This window comes from Gadus macrocephalus, chromosome 2, assembly GCF_031168955.1.
Source record: "Gadus macrocephalus chromosome 2, ASM3116895v1".
Classification (NCBI taxonomy): Eukaryota; Metazoa; Chordata; class Actinopteri; order Gadiformes; family Gadidae; genus Gadus; species Gadus macrocephalus.
This window is the reverse complement of record NC_082383.1, coordinates 8,892,868-8,915,738: the sequence shown is the minus strand read 5'-3', so window position 1 is coordinate 8,915,738 and position 22,871 is coordinate 8,892,868. Positions and strand designations below refer to the sequence as shown.

The window sequence follows — 22,871 nt, the reverse complement described above, 5'->3', positions numbered from 1 at the left end:
TGTGTGTGTGTGTGTGTGTGTGTGTGTTGTGCAACCCCGTTGCAGGACGGACACCTGACATGCCCGGGATATAATAAGTGCAAGGTAACTTTCCATAAATCAATAATTGATTAATCCAAAAAAATCAAAAATTATTTGGATTGCTGGTTTGTGTTTTCTCAGGATTCATGCTTGGCTGTTTGTCCTCCTTCTGCTCGTTTGTTCTCATGTCTAGGCTAAGAAATCAACGCTCCCCTGCAGCTCAAACACCGGTTTGTTGCGGTTATTCTATTTCATTTATTTGACATTTTACTTGTAAAGTTTAGGTATTTTTACCGCATTTTCTCTTAAGTGAATCAACAGGTGAGGCTGAGCACAGTTAAAGCATGCAATCAATATGACCGGATATGATAATGAATTGGTCTTCAAATTAAAATCAAACATTTGCATGACCTTTTTTTCTATTGTCAGTTTCAGCTATCCCTGAAAACCGAGAAGAAATTGAGGAAGAGGAGGGGGAGCTGCAGGCCAACCCGGGTGAGGTCAGCGTGCAGGATGAAGTGGAACTGCAGGGGAATGATTGCTCTACGCAGCGCTCCGATACAGGTACATGAGACAGTGCCACATATGGACACATTAAAATGTATTACCACTATTGTAGTATTCATTTATATGATAAGGATTATTAGCTATTACAGGCTAAAATCCAATATCTGAATTTTAAGCCTTCAGATGTGTTTTAAGGAGTTTTTGGAAAGAGGGGGCATGTTATCCACATGGTTACGACCCATGCCAATTTAAATGGCCAATTCCAATGAGCGGTGCGGTTAGCCAGTGATATGTTACTCGTTCATATTTTGGGCGAACGTGAACTGAACGTACTGTATTACTGCCTGATGAACGTTACTGTGAACTCGTTCATTCTGGTGTCTGAACGCAAAAAGAAGATTTGTTTGACCGGTTGCCAGTATTATCTCCGTGTGGTTCATTTGCAGTTGCGGTGTTGTCAGCTTACTGTTACATTAAACTGTAATCAGAAAACGCGGTTATATGCTATAGACTAGGGTTGGAAATCTCTTGGCACCTCACGATTCGATTCCGATTATGAGATCAACGATTCGATTCTGAAGCGATTCTCGATGCATCTCGATGCAACAATTCTTTTTATGTACATTTCCATGCGTGATTTTCAAAAACATATATATACATCTGGGTTTGCTACTCAGTTTTCTAATCACTTCCTACTTTTGTGATGATCATTGAAGACATCAACAGATGAATTAACTTATCTTATATTTCATAAGAGAGAACGCTTTTGTCACAAATATGACTTTATATGAACAATGCAATAATCAATGCAGCTTGCATTTTAACACGGTATCGAAGAATGCAAAAAATAGGTTTCAGTTTTATTTTCTTTATAATCTTTCTTTTCTATTTCATTAAAGGAAAAGCTGCTCTTGAATTAGAAGGAGTTCCTGTGTCTGGCTGTGAGTTTGAGCGCATGCTATGCGTAGGCTGAATCGCAATCGTGTCAAGACAAATCAGATTGGCCAATACACAGTGAAGATAAAAAATTCAAAAATTATCCCTCTCTGACAAACATAATGTTGCAGCAGGCAAAAAATAATAATAATCTGATTATTAATTTATCTGCATCGAGACAGAATCGTTCTAGCGAGATTCGCGATGCATCAAAGAATCGATTATTTTTCCCACCCCTACTATAGACCCTATAGTATCTGTGGTATAAAGGCTGGGACGAATTTCAAATTATAAATATCTACAATCCATTACATTAGCTCTCTGGCTCGATCAGCGGACTAGAATACCTCCTAGAATCATTGCTTGTTGGCCGGAAACGGAAAGGGGGGCTGTTTACGTTTGGTTGTAGTCTTTTCGCTCAGTTCTCCGTCTTAACAGTAGGGCTAGAACCGAGCAAAAGACTACAACCAAACGTGAACACCCCCCCTTTCCGTTTCCGGCCAACGAGCAATGAGTCTTCCAACAGAAATCCATGGGATTTACAAAATGCGCTAAATGTGCAATAAAACACGATAGAAACTGTATTTCGCTACGATACTTGATTCAACCACTCTATTTCATCCTAGACAAACCAGAAAGGGGGCTCAATGTTCAAAATAAAAAAAATAATAGCTCACACCAACATATTGAAAAAAAGAACGGATGGAAATATAATAAAAAATATAATCGATTTAAAAGAAAATCGGAATCGAAATTGAATCGAGAACAAATAATTTGCAATGCATTGATGAATCGATATTTTTACCCAGCCCTAACACACACAGTAGCGTTATGCTGGATGTGTCCGGGAAGCCTTATCTTCAGATATGAATACATTGCTGCTCAGATGGAGCTTCACCAGCCACACACATCGTGTCATTCTGCTATGAGTGACTGAAAAGCCCAACTTTCTTGCGACACCACAGTCAACCGCTTCCCAGACAGAGCTCCACAAATCCACACACAGCGCGCCGCCGGAGCCCCTTCATCGTGACATCAGACTACCTCGGAAAAAGTAGTCTGACGTCTTTTTTCCAGTAACAGTGATAAAATTACATTGATTATTATGTTGATGATCATATAAGACAAACAACCACGTTTAAAACAAAGTGGTTTCGAGTTCACTGGCTCTTTAGATAAGATTATGACAGGTTTTAAAAATGCATTGGAACCAATAACCAGTAATGCCAGTAAAACGCTTCAATCAGGTTAGAATTTATCAGAGCACATCCAGCGTCATGTGCCCCAAAACAGTGTGTTGCAGGGCCTAGTGGCGTCTCCTCTCGTCCAAAAAATGGATACATGTTTGCGTTAACATTAATTTCATCTATGGCTAAGTGCAACTTCAACAGCTCTGTACCTTGTGCAAGAAAACGCTCAAATTAGGAACTTTCGGTATAACGGCATTAGAGTCGCATGGGAAGTCAGAAAAAAATAAAACCGCTGTTACAAGCCATCGGCAAACTCCTGCCATCACCCAATATTTTTCAGTATTCACATCGTGAGCATCAAGGTGGTTCCAGCGTGACCCACACTGCATTAACAATGACCCTGTAACTCTAATGGTTCACAAACGGTTGTATGTGGCAGACACAAGCATATTTACCTAAATGAGGCATAGCTCACGTCAGCATATTCGGCGAAATTCCACAAACCTAACTTTGGTTTGTATCTGTCGTATCTCCTAATTGTAAACAGATATGTCTTATGGAGTACTACATTATAGGCACCTATAACACGCGATTATATGAATCACGCTCTCTGATATATTATGTGACTCACTGTATGTGGCTAATCAGTTAGAGTAACCACCAGCTGCAGACATTTTATGTCTGGGATCTATGTTTTTGTTGAATGTAGCATTGCATATTATACTCTTACGTACACACAGTTCTGTGTAGTCTTGTAATTTTGAATGCAAATACATTTATTTACTTTGCAAGTAATTATGGTACTTTGATTTTCCTTCATATCCTTTATACTTTTTTGCCAGTATGTAGGTTAAATAAGTCTTAAATTGCATTCATAAGTCTTCAACAGGTCTTAAATTTATCTTGTTGAGACCTACAGCAACCCTATACTAGAATTAGCATTTCGAGCAATGGAATTATTAGCATTGTTGACTTAATTATTAATTCAAATGTTGTACGTGTATATATATATATCCAGACCAAGGAGATGATCTGGAGGAAGTGACAGACGAGAGGCCCATGGTCGGCCAGAATGAGTTCAGAGTGATATGTGAAGCTATGAGTGGGATGCTGCACGAGAGCCACTTTGCCTCAGGTATAAGGGTCTATCTGTCTACCTATTCCTGACTGCCAATTGTCTTCCTGGACCAAAATATAGCTAATTTAATGAACTTTGATGAACTTATTTAAAAAAGACATGGCAAATGCATACACATCGATTATGATCATGGCATGAAGAACAGCATTTGTTAAATGTTGCGTGGCATTATGAACGCTGTAGGAAAGTGAGGGGAGTTATGGTCTGGTCAGGCGTGGTCGGATGGCTGAAGGTCCTCTTTCTCCAGGGAGGTGTGGGGACAGTATTCGGACGGAAGACCGTTTGATGAGTCCAGTGGAGTTCGTGGAGCAGGGTTCAGCAATGCCTAACGCCCTCTGGAGGAGGGACATCCAATGGGAAGGACAGCCGCTGAGCAGCAGTCTCATTGAGGTAACACACTTTCTGTGTGTGCGTGAATGATACTAATGTGAACTCACACCCACACCTATGCCATATTTTTTTTTTGCTGATTTGGAATGGGGTCCCATATGTCGTCATAAAGGATCTAAGCTCCTCCCGTTTCTCTGCCTTGCCCGACCAGAGAATTTTGCCCGCCAATGAGACACGACCGTGCGAGCGCCACTGTAACGCAAGTGTTTACTGTTGGTGTTATGGCGCATAACAAGCCGGTTCTTTGACGTATCTTGTATTTCTACAGCGAGACTGTCGTTGGGGTTATCTCAGCCATGGTTGAGAAGGAATTGGGGGAAAGGAACTTTGGCTTTGACTCCCTAAAGTACATGAACCACGACATGGAGGAGAAAGGGATTGTTGGCCGCAAATGACTCCCGCTTGAGCCCCGCTTCCCGCTTCCCGCTGAGGGACCGCGGTGGTGCTCGGCGGGAGACAACCGCTGTCAATAATCGCGGGCAAAAATCCCTTTGTTCTCCATGTCGTGGTTCAGTCTACTTCAGATTGATGTGGACGTGGAAGAACCAGAGATGTCGGAGAACCCGACGCGGCCGTTTGAGATTCATAATAACGTGCTTACGTCTCTGCGTCTAAAACGACCCTAAATCGGCCTTTAGGGGCAAGAGAGTTGGGTGTAAGGTTTGAAAGTTCATGCCTGCATGAGCAAACTACTAGTGATCAATCACTTTGGTTCTGTTTAAAATATCTAAATTCTACAACCGTGTTTGAATCTAGATTTAATAACTTATCTGTTAACACAAAAGGCTAAACACACCCACAATCAGCCCAGCCTGGTAAGACATAGGGGAGTTTATATCCTAATATGAGGAACCTTTTTCCAGTAGCTTAATGTGTGTGTGTGTGTGTGTGTGTGTGTGTGTGTGTGTGTGTGTGTGTGTGTGTGTGTGTGTGTGTGTGTGTGTGTGTGTGTGTGTGTTGTGCAACCCCGTTGCAGGACGGACACCTGACATGCCCGGGATATAATAAGTGCAAGGTAACTTTCCATAAATCAATAATTGATTAATCCAAAAAAATCAAAAATTATTTGGATTGCTGGTTTGTGTTTTCTCAGGATTCATGCTTGGCTGTTTGTCCTCCTTCTGCTCGTTTGTTCTCATGTCTAGGCTAAGAAATCAACGCTCCCCTGCAGCTCAAACACCGGTTTGTTGCGGTTATTCTATTTCATTTATTTGACATTTTACTTGTAAAGTTTAGGTATTTTTACCGCATTTTCTCTTAAGTGAATCAACAGGTGAGGCTGAGCACAGTTAAAGCATGCAATCAATATGACCGGATATGATAATGAATTGGTCTTCAAATTAAAATCAAACATTTGCATGACCTTTTTTTCTATTGTCAGTTTCAGCTATCCCTGAAAACCGAGAAGAAATTGAGGAAGAGGAGGGGGAGCTGCAGGCCAACCCGGGTGAGGTCAGCGTGCAGGATGAAGTGGAACTGCAGGGGAATGATTGCTCTACGCAGCGCTCCGATACAGGTACATGAGACAGTGCCACATATGGACACATTAAAATGTATTACCACTATTGTAGTATTCATTTATATGATAAGGATTATTAGCTATTACAGGCTAAAATCCAATATCTGAATTTTAAGCCTTCAGATGTGTTTTAAGGAGTTTTTGGAAAGAGGGGGCATGTTATCCACATGGTTACGACCCATGCCAATTTAAATGGCCAATTCCAATGAGCGGTGCGGTTAGCCAGTGATATGTTACTCGTTCATATTTTGGGCGAACGTGAACTGAACGTACTGTATTACTGCCTGATGAACGTTACTGTGAACTCGTTCATTCTGGTGTCTGAACGCAAAAAGAAGATTTGTTTGACCGGTTGCCAGTATTATCTCCGTGTGGTTCATTTGCAGTTGCGGTGTTGTCAGCTTACTGTTACATTAAACTGTAATCAGAAAACGCGGTTATATGCTATAGACTAGGGTTGGAAATCTCTTGGCACCTCACGATTCGATTCCGATTATGAGATCAACGATTCGATTCTGAAGCGATTCTCGATGCATCTCGATGCAACAATTCTTTTTATGTACATTTCCATGCGTGATTTTCAAAAACATATATATACATCTGGGTTTGCTACTCAGTTTTCTAATCACTTCCTACTTTTGTGATGATCATTGAAGACATCAACAGATGAATTAACTTATCTTATATTTCATAAGAGAGAACGCTTTTGTCACAAATATGACTTTATATGAACAATGCAATAATCAATGCAGCTTGCATTTTAACACGGTATCGAAGAATGCAAAAAATAGGTTTCAGTTTTATTTTCTTTATAATCTTTCTTTTCTATTTCATTAAAGGAAAAGCTGCTCTTGAATTAGAAGGAGTTCCTGTGTCTGGCTGTGAGTTTGAGCGCATGCTATGCGTAGGCTGAATCGCAATCGTGTCAAGACAAATCAGATTGGCCAATACACAGTGAAGATAAAAAATTCAAAAATTATCCCTCTCTGACAAACATAATGTTGCAGCAGGCAAAAAATAATAATAATCTGATTATTAATTTATCTGCATCGAGACAGAATCGTTCTAGCGAGATTCGCGATGCATCAAAGAATCGATTATTTTTCCCACCCCTACTATAGACCCTATAGTATCTGTGGTATAAAGGCTGGGACGAATTTCAAATTATAAATATCTACAATCCATTACATTAGCTCTCTGGCTCGATCAGCGGACTAGAATACCTCCTAGAATCATTGCTTGTTGGCCGGAAACGGAAAGGGGGGCTGTTTACGTTTGGTTGTAGTCTTTTCGCTCAGTTCTCCGTCTTAACAGTAGGGCTAGAACCGAGCAAAAGACTACAACCAAACGTGAACACCCCCCCTTTCCGTTTCCGGCCAACGAGCAATGAGTCTTCCAACAGAAATCCATGGGATTTACAAAATGCGCTAAATGTGCAATAAAACACGATAGAAACTGTATTTCGCTACGATACTTGATTCAACCACTCTATTTCATCCTAGACAAACCAGAAAGGGGGCTCAATGTTCAAAATAAAAAAAATAATAGCTCACACCAACATATTGAAAAAAAGAACGGATGGAAATATAATAAAAAATATAATCGATTTAAAAGAAAATCGGAATCGAAATTGAATCGAGAACAAATAATTTGCAATGCATTGATGAATCGATATTTTTACCCAGCCCTAACACACACAGTAGCGTTATGCTGGATGTGTCCGGGAAGCCTTATCTTCAGATATGAATACATTGCTGCTCAGATGGAGCTTCACCAGCCACACACATCGTGTCATTCTGCTATGAGTGTCTGAAAAGCCCAACTTTCTTGCGACACCACAGTCAACCGCTTCCCAGACAGAGCTCCACAAATCCACACACAGCGCGCCGCCGGAGCCCCTTCATCGTGACATCAGACTACCTCGGAAAAAGTAGTCTGACGTCTTTTTTCCAGTAACAGTGATAAAATTACATTGATTATTATGTTGATGATCATATAAGACAAACAACCACGTTTAAAACAAAGTGGTTTCGAGTTCACTGGCTCTTTAGATAAGATTATGACAGGTTTTAAAAATGCATTGGAACCAATAACCAGTAATGCCAGTAAAACGCTTCAATCAGGTTAGAATTTATCAGAGCACATCCAGCGTCATGTGCCCCAAAACAGTGTGTTGCAGGGCCTAGTGGCGTCTCCTCTCGTCCAAAAAATGGATACATGTTTGCGTTAACATTAATTTCATCTATGGCTAAGTGCAACTTCAACAGCTCTGTACCTTGTGCAAGAAAACGCTCAAATTAGGAACTTTCGGTATAACGGCATTAGAGTCGCATGGGAAGTCAGAAAAAAATAAAACCGCTGTTACAAGCCATCGGCAAACTCCTGCCATCACCCAATATTTTTCAGTATTCACATCGTGAGCATCAAGGTGGTTCCAGCGTGACCCACACTGCATTAACAATGACCCTGTAACTCTAATGGTTCACAAACGGTTGTATGTGGCAGACACAAGCATATTTACCTAAATGAGGCATAGCTCACGTCAGCATATTCGGCGAAATTCCACAAACCTAACTTTGGTTTGTATCTGTCGTATCTCCTAATTGTAAACAGATATGTCTTATGGAGTACTACATTATAGGCACCTATAACACGCGATTATATGAATCACGCTCTCTGATATATTATGTGACTCACTGTATGTGGCTAATCAGTTAGAGTAACCACCAGCTGCAGACATTTTATGTCTGGGATCTATGTTTTTGTTGAATGTAGCATTGCATATTATACTCTTACGTACACACAGTTCTGTGTAGTCTTGTAATTTTGAATGCAAATACATTTATTTACTTTGCAAGTAATTATGGTACTTTGATTTTCCTTCATATCCTTTATACTTTTTTGCCAGTATGTAGGTTAAATAAGTCTTAAATTGCATTCATAAGTCTTCAACAGGTCTTAAATTTATCTTGTTGAGACCTACAGCAACCCTATACTAGAATTAGCATTTCGAGCAATGGAATTATTAGCATTGTTGACTTAATTATTAATTCAAATGTTGTACGTGTATATATATATATCCAGACCAAGGAGATGATCTGGAGGAAGTGACAGACGAGAGGCCCATGGTCGGCCAGAATGAGTTCAGAGTGATATGTGAAGCTATGAGTGGGATGCTGCACGAGAGCCACTTTGCCTCAGGTATAAGGGTCTATCTGTCTACCTATTCCTGACTGCCAATTGTCTTCCTGGACCAAAATATAGCTAATTTAATGAACTTTGATGAACTTATTTAAAAAAGACATGGCAAATGCATACACATCGATTATGATCATGGCATGAAGAACAGCATTTGTTAAATGTTGCGTGGCATTATGAACGCTGTAGGAAAGTGAGGGGAGTTATGGTCTGGTCAGGCGTGGTCGGATGGCTGAAGGTCCTCTTTCTCCAGGGAGGTGTGGGGACAGTATTCGGACGGAAGACCGTTTGATGAGTCCAGTGGAGTTCGTGGAGCAGGGTTCAGCAATGCCTAACGCCCTCTGGAGGAGGGACATCCAATGGGAAGGACAGCCGCTGAGCAGCAGTCTCATTGAGGTAACACACTTACTGTGTGTGCGTGAATGATACTAATGTGAACTCACACCCACACCTATGCCATATTTTTTTTTTGCTGATTTGGAATGGGGTCCCATATGTCGTCATAAAGGATCTAAGCTCCTCCCGTTTCTCTGCCTTGCCCGACCAGAGAATTTTGCCCGCCAATGAGACACGACCGTGCGAGCGCCACTGTAACGCAAGTGTTTACTGTTGGTGTTATGGCGCATAACAAGCCGGTTCTTTGACGTATCTTGTATTTCTACAGCGAGACTGTCGTTGGGGTTATCTCAGCCATGGTTGAGAAGGAATTGGGGGAAAGGAACTTTGGCTTTGACTCCCTAAAGTACATGAACCACGACATGGAGGAGAAAGGGATTGTTGGCCGCAAATGACTCCCGCTTGAGCCCCGCTTCCCGCTTCCCGCTGAGGGACCGCGGTGGTGCTCGGCGGGAGACAACCGCTGTCAATAATCGCGGGCAAAAATCCCTTTGTTCTCCATGTCGTGGTTCAGTCTACTTCAGATTGATGTGGACGTGGAAGAACCAGAGATGTCGGAGAACCCGACGCGGCCGTTTGAGATTCATAATAACGTGCTTACGTCTCTGCGTCTAAAACGACCCTAAATCGGCCTTTAGGGGCAAGAGAGTTGGGTGTAAGGTTTGAAAGTTCATGCCTGCATGAGCAAACTACTAGTGATCAATCACTTTGGTTCTGTTTAAAATATCTAAATTCTACAACCGTGTTTGAATCTAGATTTAATAACTTATCTGTTAACACAAAAGGCTAAACACACCCACAATCAGCCCAGCCTGGTAAGACATAGGGGAGTTTATATCCTAATATGAGGAACCTTTTTCCAGTAGCTTAATGTGTGTGTGTGTGTGTGTGTGTGTGTGTGTGTGTGTGTGTGTGTGTGTGTGTGTGTGCGTGTGTGTGTGTGTGTGTGTGTGTGTGTTGTGCAACCCCGTTGCAGGACGGACACCTGACATGCCCGGGATATAAGTGCAAGGTAACTTTCCATAAATCAATAATTGATTAATCCAAAAAAATCAAAAATTATTTGGATTGCTGGTTTGTGTTTTCTCAGGATTCATGCTTGGCTGTTTGTCCTCCTTCTGCTCGTTTGTTCTCATGTCTAGGCTAAGAAATCAACGCTCCCCTGCAGCTCAAACACCGGTTTGTTGCGGTTATTCTATTTCATTTATTTGACATTTTACTTGTAAAGTTTAGGTATTTTTACCGCATTTTCTCTTAAGTGAATCAACAGGTGAGGCTGAGCACAGTTAAAGCATGCAATCAATATGACCGGATATGATAATGAATTGGTCTTCAAATTAAAATCAAACATTTGCATGACCTTTTTTTCTATTGTCAGTTTCAGCTATCCCTGAAAACCGAGAAGAAATTGAGGAAGAGGAGGGGGAGCTGCAGGCCAACCCGGGTGAGGTCAGCGTGCAGGATGAAGTGGAACTGCAGGGGAATGATTGCTCTACGCAGCGCTCCGATACAGGTACATGAGACAGTGCCACATATGGACACATTAAAATGTATTACCACTATTGTAGTATTCATTTATATGATAAGGATTATTAGCTATTACAGGCTAAAATCCAATATCTGAATTTTAAGCCTTCAGATGTGTTTTAAGGAGTTTTTGGAAAGAGGGGGCATGTTATCCACATGGTTACGACCCATGCCAATTTAAATGGCCAATTCCAATGAGCGGTGCGGTTAGCCAGTGATATGTTACTCGTTCATATTTTGGGCGAACGTGAACTGAACGTACTGTATTACTGCCTGATGAACGTTACTGTGAACTCGTTCATTCTGGTGTCTGAACGCAAAAAGAAGATTTGTTTGACCGGTTGCCAGTATTATCTCCGTGTGGTTCATTTGCAGTTGCGGTGTTGTCAGCTTACTGTTACATTAAACTGTAATCAGAAAACGCGGTTATATGCTATAGACTAGGGTTGGAAATCTCTTGGCACCTCACGATTCGATTCCGATTATGAGATCAACGATTCGATTCTGAAGCGATTCTCGATGCATCTCGATGCAACAATTCTTTTTATGTACATTTCCATGCGTGATTTTCAAAAACATATATATACATCTGGGTTTGCTACTCAGTTTTCTAATCACTTCCTACTTTTGTGATGATCATTGAAGACATCAACAGATGAATTAACTTATCTTATATTTCATAAGAGAGAACGCTTTTGTCACAAATATGACTTTATATGAACAATGCAATAATCAATGCAGCTTGCATTTTAACACGGTATCGAAGAATGCAAAAAATAGGTTTCAGTTTTATTTTCTTTATAATCTTTCTTTTCTATTTCATTAAAGGAAAAGCTGCTCTTGAATTAGAAGGAGTTCCTGTGTCTGGCTGTGAGTTTGAGCGCATGCTATGCGTAGGCTGAATCGCAATCGTGTCAAGACAAATCAGATTGGCCAATACACAGTGAAGATAAAAAATTCAAAAATTATCCCTCTCTGACAAACATAATGTTGCAGCAGGCAAAAAATAATAATAATCTGATTATTAATTTATCTGCATCGAGACAGAATCGTTCTAGCGAGATTCGCGATGCATCAAAGAATCGATTATTTTTCCCACCCCTACTATAGACCCTATAGTATCTGTGGTATAAAGGCTGGGACGAATTTCAAATTATAAATATCTACAATCCATTACATTAGCTCTCTGGCTCGATCAGCGGACTAGAATACCTCCTAGAATCATTGCTTGTTGGCCGGAAACGGAAAGGGGGGCTGTTTACGTTTGGTTGTAGTCTTTTCGCTCAGTTCTCCGTCTTAACAGTAGGGCTAGAACCGAGCAAAAGACTACAACCAAACGTGAACACCCCCCCTTTCCGTTTCCGGCCAACGAGCAATGAGTCTTCCAACAGAAATCCATGGGATTTACAAAATGCGCTAAATGTGCAATAAAACACGATAGAAACTGTATTTCGCTACGATACTTGATTCAACCACTCTATTTCATCCTAGACAAACCAGAAAGGGGGCTCAATGTTCAAAATAAAAAAAATAATAGCTCACACCAACATATTGAAAAAAAGAACGGATGGAAATATAATAAAAAATATAATCGATTTAAAAGAAAATCGGAATCGAAATTGAATCGAGAACAAATAATTTGCAATGCATTGATGAATCGATATTTTTACCCAGCCCTAACACACACAGTAGCGTTATGCTGGATGTGTCCGGGAAGCCTTATCTTCAGATATTGTGGTATCCGGGAATGAAGAATGCGCCGGGATTCAGGGAAACACATGGCAACGGTTGGTTTGAGCCGACTTCGGCGTTTATTTCAAGGGTTTAAACAGGACAAGGGTGCGCTCGGGTCTCCGGGAGCCTCAAGCCTCTGCAGTCCGTGCGTGTCTCTGCCTCTCCCGTCCATGCGTGTCTCTGCCTCTCTTATAGTGGCTCCGGGCCTTCCTCCTCCCAGCCGCCAGGTGTCCCCCATCCCGCTGATTGGGGGGAAGGACCCGGTGCTCTCCGTCGCCGGCTGGTGGGTGGGGGTGGTACACCCCGTCCTTCACGGTCCCACGGGACCGTGAAGGCCGAGGCTTCAGGGGCGGGATGCCACACTCCCCCCCCGTTTGCTCAAGCCCCTGGTCTCTGGGGAACCCCCCCAGACAGGCATCCCGACGTGACAGGGCGTCGGCGTTGGCATGCTCCCGGCCCGGTCGGTGGTCCACCCGGAACCGGAAATCCTGGAGGGCCAGGAACCACCGTGTCACCCGGGCGTTTGTATTCTTGGCCCCCGCCATCCACTTCAGGGGGGCGTGGTCGGTGACCAAGGTGAACTCCCTCCCCAGGAGGTAGTAGCGCAACTTCTCCAGGCACCATTTAATGGCCAGGGCCTCCTTCTCCACGGTGGAGTAGTTGCGCTCATTGGGGAGGAGCTTCCGGCTGACGTAGGTTATCGGGTGCTCCTCTCCGGCCCGGACCTGGGACAAGACCCCCCCGAGTCCCACCTCCGAGGCGTCTGTGTGAACAATCACAGGGAGGTTAAAGTCAGGTGTGATTAGTACCGGTTCTGAGCACAGGGCCTCCCGGAGCGTCTTGAACGCCCGGTCCGCCGCCTCTGACCAGGTGACCCGGTCTGGCAAGGCCTTACGGGTTAGGTCGTTCATGGGGCTGGCCAGCGTGGCGTACCCGGGAATGAAGCGCTGATAGTAGCCCACCAGCCCCAAGAACGCCTTTACCTGCTTCTTAGTCCTGGGTTGCGGCCAGGCCCGTATGGCGGCTACCTTGCCTTCCTGCGGCCGCACTGTCCCTCTCCCGACCCGGTACCCCAGGTACGTCGTCTCCTCTCTCCCGAGGCGACATTTGGCCGGGTTAGCGGTGAGGCCCGCCTTGCACAGCTCTCCCAGCACGGCCCTTAGCTGGCGGACGTGGATATCCCAGCTGGCGCTGTAGATGATGATGTCATCGATGTATGCCGCCGCGTAATCCTGGTGGGGCCTCAGGAGCTGGTCCATCATCCACTGGAATGTGGCCGGGGCGCCGTGTACCCCGAAAGGGAGGACGGTGTACTGGTACAGACCCCCCGGGGTGGAGAACGCCGTCTTTTCCCGGGCCGCCCGGGTCAACGGCACCTGCCAGTACCCCTTGGTCAGGTCCAGGGTCGACAGGTACCGTGCCGGGCCCAGGCGCTCGATAAGTTCGTCGACCCGGGGCATGGGGTAGGCGTCGAACTCCGATGCCTCGTTCAGCTGCCTGAAGTCATTGCAGAACCTAAAGGTCCCATCTGGCTTGGGTACCAGGACCACCGGGCTGCACCAGGCGCTGCGTGACTCCTCTATCACGCCGAGCTGCAGCATTCGGCGCACCTCGGTCCGTATGGCCTCCCTCCGGGCCTCTGGGATCCTGTAGGGCGGGACCCTTACCCTTATTCCTGGCGCCGTCCGGATGTCGTGGTGGGTGGCAGCAGTCCTCCCCGGCAGGTCGGAGAACACGTCCCGATGCTGGAGGACGATCTCGTCCAGGTCGCGCCTCTGGGCCGGGCTGAGGTCCTCCCCCACCGGGACCTCCGGGATCTCCTGCCGGGCCGCCAGGGCCAAGGGAGCGGGGTCGGCGGGTGTCTGCTCCCCCCCCCTCCACTGCTTCAGGATGTTTATGTGGTACAGCTGTGTCGGCTTCCGCCTCCCTGGCTGGCGGACCCGGTAGTTCACCTCGCCCACGCGTTCCACCACCTCGTAGGGTCCCTGCCACTTGGCCAGGAACCGGCACTCCGCCGTGGGGACCAGAACCAGGACCAGGTCCCCGGGCTGAAAGGTCCTCAGCTGGGCTCCTCGGTTATAGACCCTCGCCTGGGCCTGCTGCGCTTGCTGGAGGTGCCTCCGGACGATGGGCCACACCCGGGCCATGCGGTCACGTACCTGCTCCACGTGATCCACGGTGGTGCGGTGGGGGGACGGCTGGCTCTCCCAGGCCTCCTTTGCGATGTCCAGGATCCCTCGGGGTCTCCGCCCGTACAACAGCTCGAAGGGGGAGAACCCGGTGGACGCCTGGGGGACCTCCCGCACCGCGAACAGTACGTGGGGTAGTAGTTGGTCCCAGTTCTTCCCGTCGGCTTGCATGGCCTTCTTGAGCATCTGCTTCAAGGTTTTGTTGAAGCGCTCGACCAGGCCGTCTGTCTGGGGGTGGTAAACCGAGGTCCGGAGCTGCTTCACCTGCAGAAGCCTGAGGACCTCCTTCATCACCCGTGACATGAAGCACGACCCCTGATCGGTGAGCACCTCCTTCGCTATTCCCACCCGGCTAAAAAGGAGCATTAGTTCACGAGCGACTGCCTTGGCGGTGGCGGCGCGCAGTGGGAGGGCCTCGGGGTAACGGGTGGCATAGTCCACTAGCACCAGGATATAGCGGTGGCCCCGGCTGGTCTTGGGAAGGGGCCCCACGATGTGTAATGCTAGGCGGTCAAAGGGGGTCTCGATGATGGGCATGGGTATGAGGGGGTGTCTAGCGATGGACCGGGGGGCTACCCGCTGGCACTCGGGGCACCCCTGGCAGTGGCGCTCCACATCCCGCTTAACCCCCGGCCAATAGAACCTGGCTAGGACCCGCTCCCGGGTCTTGTCCATGCCTAGGTGGGCCCCCAGGAGGTGAGTGTGGGCCATAAAAAGTACCTTACTCACATAGGGGCGAGGCACCACTAGCTGTTCCCTCACTCCCCCCCCCCCGGAGGCTACTCTATACAGCAGACCCCCCCTGGTGCTGAAGTGCGGATGTGGTGTGGCACTCACCGAGTCCCGGGCCTGCCCGTCGTGAACCAGGACGTGGCTCCAGGCGTGCTTGAGGGCCTCATCCTGGAGCTGAGCGGTGGCGAACTGGCCGGGTCGGGACGAGCCTTCCCCCCTCTCTGGTAAGAAGTCCGAGAACTCAGTGAGGGGGGAGCTCTCCGGGTCTTCCGGTGGGTCCGGCTGCTCGGAGGCTGTGAGGGTCTCCGTGGTGTCGGGGGTAGGTTCCGGTGTCTCGCTCCGGTCGGGACCCCTCGCTGTGTGCCCCGGGGTCCCCGGTGGGGAAGGTCCGTTCCCCTCAGATCCCTCGTCCTCCGCCGTCAGCTCCCCCGGGGACGATGGACGCCGGGTGGCCCCATAGGCCTGCCGAACCCCCCGCGCCCCTCTGCGGGGAGGGCCTCTCCCGCTCCGTAGCTCCCGCGTCGGGTCCCACAGCCGGTGGAAGATCGGGCAGTCCCTCCCGATCAACACGGGGACCGGTAGGTGGGGGACAATCCCCGCCCTGATTGTGAACACCCCGTGTGGGGTGCGGACGACCACGTGGCACGTGGGGTAGGTCCGGGTGTCCCCGTGAACGCAGGCCACCTCCATAGGTTCCCCTGCCTTCCCACCCGCCAGGTCGGGGCGAAGGAGGGTAACCGCACTGCCAGTGTCTAAGAGGGCCTGCGTGTCCCGGTTCATGACCCGCGCCGGGATCGTCGGACTACCCGAGGCTCCCTGCGACCAGCAGGTCGCCAACATGCACGTGTGGTCCGCCCCCGGGTCCGCGTACGCTGACGGCATCGACACATCACGTCCCCTCGGGCAATAGCGAGCGATGTGGCCGTACTGGCCGCACCCGAAGCAGCGCCGCACCTCCCGGTTCTCCGGTACTCCGCTCAGTGGGGTGACGCCGGGAGCCGGGTTGCCGATGGGGGGTCCCCTCGGGGCTTGGCGGGTCTCGGCGCGCCGTGGGGCTGGGGCGGGTCCGGCGTTCAGGAGCTGGGCCACCTGCCAGTTCTCCAGCTGAAGGACCAGGTCGTCCACGGTGGCAGGGTGATGGTGGGCCAGCACGCGGCGGGCGTCCGGCGGGAGTCGCCGCAGGGTGTGGTCAATAATCACCCGGTCGATCGGGCTGGGGCCCTCTCCCGCTGTCAGCCACCGCTTCACCAGCCGGCTGTGCTGGGCGATCTGGGTGCGCACCGCTCCCTGCGCGTCAAACCGCCAATCCTGCGCGCGTTGCGCGCGCGCCGCGAGGTTGTGGCCATAGTAGGCCAGTATGGCCTGTTTGAGCGCCGGGTACTGGCGGGCGATGTCCGCCGGCAGGTCCTGGCTCGCCTGCTGGGCGGGTCCGGTGAGGAACGGCGCCACTATGTGTGCCCACTGCTCCTCTGGCCAGCCTTCCCTCTGGGCGGTCCGCTCGAAGACCTCGAGGTAAGCCTCCACGTCGTCTTCCGGTCCCAGCTTCGTGAGGCGGCTGGTCGGGGCGGCGGTCGGCGCAGCGCGGACGGCGTGCTGAGTCAGCCGCAGAACAGCTTCGCGGAGCAGGGCGAGGCTCTCGGTGGTCTCCCGCTGGTGTTGCTGGGCAGCCAACGCCGCGGCTCCGTCCGGGTTCTGCATGGTGGGGCAGTAGTAGTGGGAACGCTCAACTTGCCTGCATTCTCCACCATATGTGGTATCCGGGAATGAAGAATGCGCCGGGATTCAGGGAAACACGTGGCAACGGTTGGTTTGAGCCGACTTCGGCGTTTATTTCAAGGGTTTAAACAGGACAAGGGTGCGCTCGGGTCTCCGGGAGCCTCAAGCCTCTGCAGTCCGTGCGTGTCTCTGCCTCTCCCGTCCATGCGTGTCTCTGCCTCTCTTATAGTGGCTCCGGGCCTTCCTCCTCCCAGCCGCCAGGTGTCCCCCATCCCGCTGATTGGGGGGAAGGACCCGGTGCTCTCCGTCGCCGGCTGGTGGGTGGGGGTGGTACACCCCGTCCTTCACGGTCCCACGGGACCGTGAAGGCCGAGGCTTCAGGGGCGGGATGCCACAATATGAATACATTGCTGCTCAGATGGAGCTTCACCAGCCACACACATCGTGTCATTCTGCTATGAGTGTCTGAAAAGCCCAACTTTCTTGCGACACCACAGTCAACCGCTTCCCAGACAGAGCTCCACAAATCCACACACAGCGCGCCGCCGGAGCCCCTTCATCGTGACATCAGACTACCTCGGAAAAAGTAGTCTGACGTCTTTTTTCCAGTAACAGTGATAAAATTACATTGATTATTATGTTGATGATCATATAAGACAAACAACCACGTTTAAAACAAAGTGGTTTCGAGTTCACTGGCTCTTTAGATAAGATTATGACAGGTTTCAAAAATGCATTGGAACCAATAACCAGTAATGCCAGTAAAACGCTTCAATCAGGTTAGAATTTATCAGAGCACATCCAGCGTCATGTGCCCCAAAACAGTGTGTTGCAGGGCCTAGTGGCGTCTCCTCTCGTCCAAAAAATGGATACATGTTTGCGTTAACATTAATTTCATCTATGGCTAAGTGCAACTTCAACAGCTCTGTACCTTGTGCAAGAAAACGCTCAAATTAGGAACTTTCGGTATAACGGCATTAGAGTCGCATGGGAAGTCAGAAAAAAATAAAACCGCTGTTACAAGCCATCGGCAAACTCCTGCCATCACCCAATATTTTTCAGTATTCACATCGTGAGCATCAAGGTGGTTCCAGCGTGACCCACACTGCATTAACAATGACCCTGTAACTCTAATGGTTCACAAACGGTTGTATGTGGCAGACACAAGCATATTTACCTAAATGAGGCATAGCTCACGTCAGCATATTCGGCGAAATTCCACAAACCTAACTTTGGTTTGTATCTGTCGTATCTCCTAATTGTAAACAGATATGTCTTATGGAGTACTACATTATAGGCACCTATAACACGCGATTATATGAATCACGCTCTCTGATATATTATGTGACTCACTGTATGTGGCTAATCAGTTAGAGTAACCACCAGCTGCAGACATTTTATGTCTGGGATCTATGTTTTTGTTGAATGTAGCATTGCATATTATACTCTTACGTACACACAGTTCTGTGTAGTCTTGTAATTTTGAATGCAAATACATTTATTTACTTTGCAAGTAATTATGGTACTTTGATTTTCCTTCATATCCTTTATACTTTTTTGCCAGTATGTAGGTTAAATAAGTCTTAAATTGCATTCATAAGTCTTCAACAGGTCTTAAATTTATCTTGTTGAGACCTACAGCAACCCTATACTAGAATTAGCATTTCGAGCAATGGAATTATTAGCATTGTTGACTTAATTATTAATTCAAATGTTGTACGTGTACATATATATATCCAGACCAAGGAGATGATCTGGAGGAAGTGACAGACGAGAGGCCCATGGTCGGCCAGAATGAGTTCAGAGTGATATGTGAAGCTATGAGTGGGATGCTGCACGAGAGCCACTTTGCCTCAGGTATAAGGGTCTATCTGTCTACCTATTCCTGACTGCCAATTGTCTTCCTGGACCAAAATATAGCTAATTTAATGAACTTTGATGAACTTATTTAAAAAAGACATGGCAAATGCATACACATCGATTATGATCATGGCATGAAGAACAGCATTTGTTAAATGTTGCGTGGCATTATGAACGCTGTAGGAAAGTGAGGGGAGTTATGGTCTGGTCAGGCGTGGTCGGATGGCTGAAGGTCCTCTTTCTCCAGGGAGGTGTGGGGACAGTATTCGGACGGAAGACCGTTTGATGAGTCCAGTGGAGTTCGTGGAGCAGGGTTCAGCAATGCCTAACGCCCTCTGGAGGAGGGACATCCAATGGGAAGGACAGCCGCTGAGCAGCAGTCTCATTGAGGTAACACACTTTCTGTGTGTGCGTGAATGATACTAATGTGAACTCACACCCACACCTATGCCATATTTTTTTTTTGCTGATTTGGAATGGGGTCCCATATGTCGTCATAAAGGATCTAAGCTCCTCCCGTTTCTCTGCCTTGCCCGACCAGAGAATTTTGCCCGCCAATGAGACACGACCGTGCGAGCGCCACTGTAACGCAAGTGTTTACTTTTGGTGTTATGGCGCATAACAAGCCGGTTCTTTGACGTATCTTGTATTTCTACAGCGAGACTGTCGTTGGGGTTATCTCAGCCATGGTTGAGAAGGAATTGGGGGAAAGGAACTTTGGCTTTGACTCCCTAAAGTACATGAACCACGACATGGAGGAGAAAGGGATTGTTGGCCGCAAATGACTCCCGCTTGAGCCCCGCTTCCCGCTTCCCGCTGAGGGACCGCGGTGGTGCTCGGCGGGAGACAACCGCTGTCAATAATCGCGGGCAAAAATCCCTTTGTTCTCCATGTCGTGGTTCAGTCTACTTCAGATTGATGTGGACGTGGAAGAACCAGAGATGTCGGAGAACCCGACGCGGCCGTTTGAGATTCATAATAACGTGCTTACGTCTCTGCGTCTAAAACGACCCTAAATCGGCCTTTAGGGGCAAGAGAGTTGGGTGTAAGGTTTGAAAGTTCATGCCTGCATGAGCAAACTACTAGTGATCAATCACTTTGGTTCTGTTTAAAATATCTAAATTCTACAACCGTGTTTGAATCTAGATTTAATAACTTATCTGTTAACACAAAAGGCTAAACACACCCACAATCAGCCCAGCCTGGTAAGACATAGGGGAGTTTATATCCTAATATGAGGAACCTTTTTCCAGTAGCTTAATGTGTGTGTGTGTGTGTGTGTGTGTGTGTGTGTGTGTGTGTGTGTGTGTGTGTGTGTGTGTGTGTGTGTGTTGTGCAACCCCGTTGCAGGACGGACACCTGACATGCCCGGGATATAATAAGTGCAAGGTAACTTTCCATAAATCAATAATTGATTAATCCAAAAAAATCAAAAATTATTTGGATTGCTGGTTTGTGTTTTCTCAGGATTCATGCTTGGCTGTTTGTCCTCCTTCTGCTCGTTTGTTCTCATGTCTAGGCTAAGAAATCAACGCTCCCCTGCAGCTCAAACACCGGTTTGTTGCGGTTATTCTATTTCATTTATTTGACATTTTACTTGTAAAGTTTAGGTATTTTTACCGCATTTTCTCTTAAGTGAATCAACAGGTGAGGCTGAGCACAGTTAAAGCATGCAATCAATATGACCGGATATGATAATGAATTGGTCTTCAAATTAAAATCAAACATTTGCATGACCTTTTTTTCTATTGTCAGTTTCAGCTATCCCTGAAAACCGAGAAGAAATTGAGGAAGAGGAGGGGGAGCTGCAGGCCAACCCGGGTGAGGTCAGCGTGCAGGATGAAGTGGAACTGCAGGGGAATGATTGCTCTACGCAGCGCTCCGATACAGGTACATGAGACAGTGCCACATATGGACACATTAAAATGTATTACCACTATTGTAGTATTCATTTATATGATAAGGATTATTAGCTATTACAGGCTAAAATCCAATATCTGAATTTTAAGCCTTCAGATGTGTTTTAAGGAGTTTTTGGAAAGAGGGGGCATGTTATCCACATGGTTACGACCCATGCCAATTTAAATGGCCAATTCCAATGAGCGGTGCGGTTAGCCAGTGATATGTTACTCGTTCATATTTTGGGCGAACGTGAACTGAACGTACTGTATTACTGCCTGATGAACGTTACTGTGAACTCGTTCATTCTGGTGTCTGAACGCAAAAAGAAGATTTGTTTGACCGGTTGCCAGTATTATCTCCGTGTGGTTCATTTGCAGTTGCGGTGTTGTCAGCTTACTGTTACATTAAACTGTAATCAGAAAACGCGGTTATATGCTATAGACTAGGGTTGGAAATCTCTTGGCACCTCACGATTCGATTCCGATTATGAGATCAACGATTCGATTCTGAAGCGATTCTCGATGCATCTCGATGCAACAATTCTTTTTATGTACATTTCCATGCGTGATTTTCAAAAACATATATATACATCTGGGTTTGCTACTCAGTTTTCTAATCACTTCCTACTTTTGTGATGATCATTGAAGACATCAACAGATGAATTAACTTATCTTATATTTCATAAGAGAGAACGCTTTTGTCACAAATATGACTTTATATGAACAATGCAATAATCAATGCAGCTTGCATTTTAACACGGTATCGAAGAATGCAAAAAATAGGTTTCAGTTTTATTTTCTTTATAATCTTTCTTTTCTATTTCATTAAAGGAAAAGCTGCTCTTGAATTAGAAGGAGTTCCTGTGTCTGGCTGTGAGTTTGAGCGCATGCTATGCGTAGGCTGAATCGCAATCGTGTCAAGACAAATCAGATTGGCCAATACACAGTGAAGATAAAAAATTCAAAAATTATCCCTCTCTGACAAACATAATGTTGCAGCAGGCAAAAAATAATAATAATCTGATTATTAATTTATCTGCATCGAGACAGAATCGTTCTAGCGAGATTCGCGATGCATCAAAGAATCGATTATTTTTCCCACCCCTACTATAGACCCTATAGTATCTGTGGTATAAAGGCTGGGACGAATTTCAAATTATAAATATCTACAATCCATTACATTAGCTCTCTGGCTCGATCAGCGGACTAGAATACCTCCTAGAATCATTGCTTGTTGGCCGGAAACGGAAAGGGGGGCTGTTTACGTTTGGTTGTAGTCTTTTCGCTCAGTTCTCCGTCTTAACAGTAGGGCTAGAACCGAGCAAAAGACTACAACCAAACGTGAACACCCCCACTTTCCGTTTCCGGCCAACGAGCAATGAGTCTTCCAACAGAAATCCATGGGATTTACAAAATGCGCTAAATGTGCAATAAAACACGATAGAAACTGTATTTCGCTACGATACTTGATTCAACCACTCTATTTCATCCTAGACAAACCAGAAAGGGGGCTCAATGTTCAAAATAAAAAAAATAATAGCTCACACCAACATATTGAAAAAAAGAACGGATGGAAATATAATAAAAAATATAATCGATTTAAAAGAAAATCGGAATCGAAATTGAATCGAGAACAAATAATTTGCAATGCATTGATGAATCGATATTTTTACCCAGCCCTAACACACACAGTAGCGTTATGCTGGATGTGTCCGGGAAGCCTTATCTTCAGATATGAATACATTGCTGCTCAGATGGAGCTTCACCAGCCACACACATCGTGTCATTCTGCTATGAGTGTCTGAAAAGCCCAACTTTCTTGCGACACCACAGTCAACCGCTTCCCAGACAGAGCTCCACAAATCCACACACAGCGCGCCGCCGGAGCCCCTTCATCGTGACATCAGACTACCTCGG

General features: G+C 46.6%; 1 protein-coding gene and 1 long non-coding RNA gene across 12 annotated transcripts in view; both read left to right on the top strand.

The window, feature by feature from the left end:
• LOC132472485 (uncharacterized) overlaps window positions 1-22,871 on the top strand; it is a 152,398-nt gene that overhangs the window by 33,653 nt on the left and 95,874 nt on the right. For 8 of the 9 annotated variants that reach the window (XM_060072123.1, XM_060072163.1, XM_060072154.1 and 5 more), the window contains 2 exons: window positions 46-84; window positions 10,438-10,474. In XM_060072123.1, coding sequence (XP_059928106.1) covers window positions 46-84; window positions 10,438-10,474 — 76 coding nt within the window. The remainder of the gene's footprint in view (window positions 1-45; window positions 85-10,437; window positions 10,475-22,871) is intronic. The other variant, XM_060072132.1, reaches the window with a different exon arrangement.
• LOC132472724 (uncharacterized) lies at window positions 94-9,290 on the top strand. 3 transcript variants are annotated; one of them, XR_009529164.1, is made up of 7 exons: window positions 94-585; window positions 3,673-3,789; window positions 4,040-5,197; window positions 5,328-5,364; window positions 5,564-5,698; window positions 8,786-8,902; window positions 9,153-9,290. It is a non-coding gene; the product is annotated as an uncharacterized LOC132472724 (long non-coding RNA). The 3 variants fall into 3 exon arrangements; XR_009529162.1 differs by having other exon boundaries at window positions 5,328-5,698; XR_009529161.1 differs by having other exon boundaries at window positions 4,040-5,698.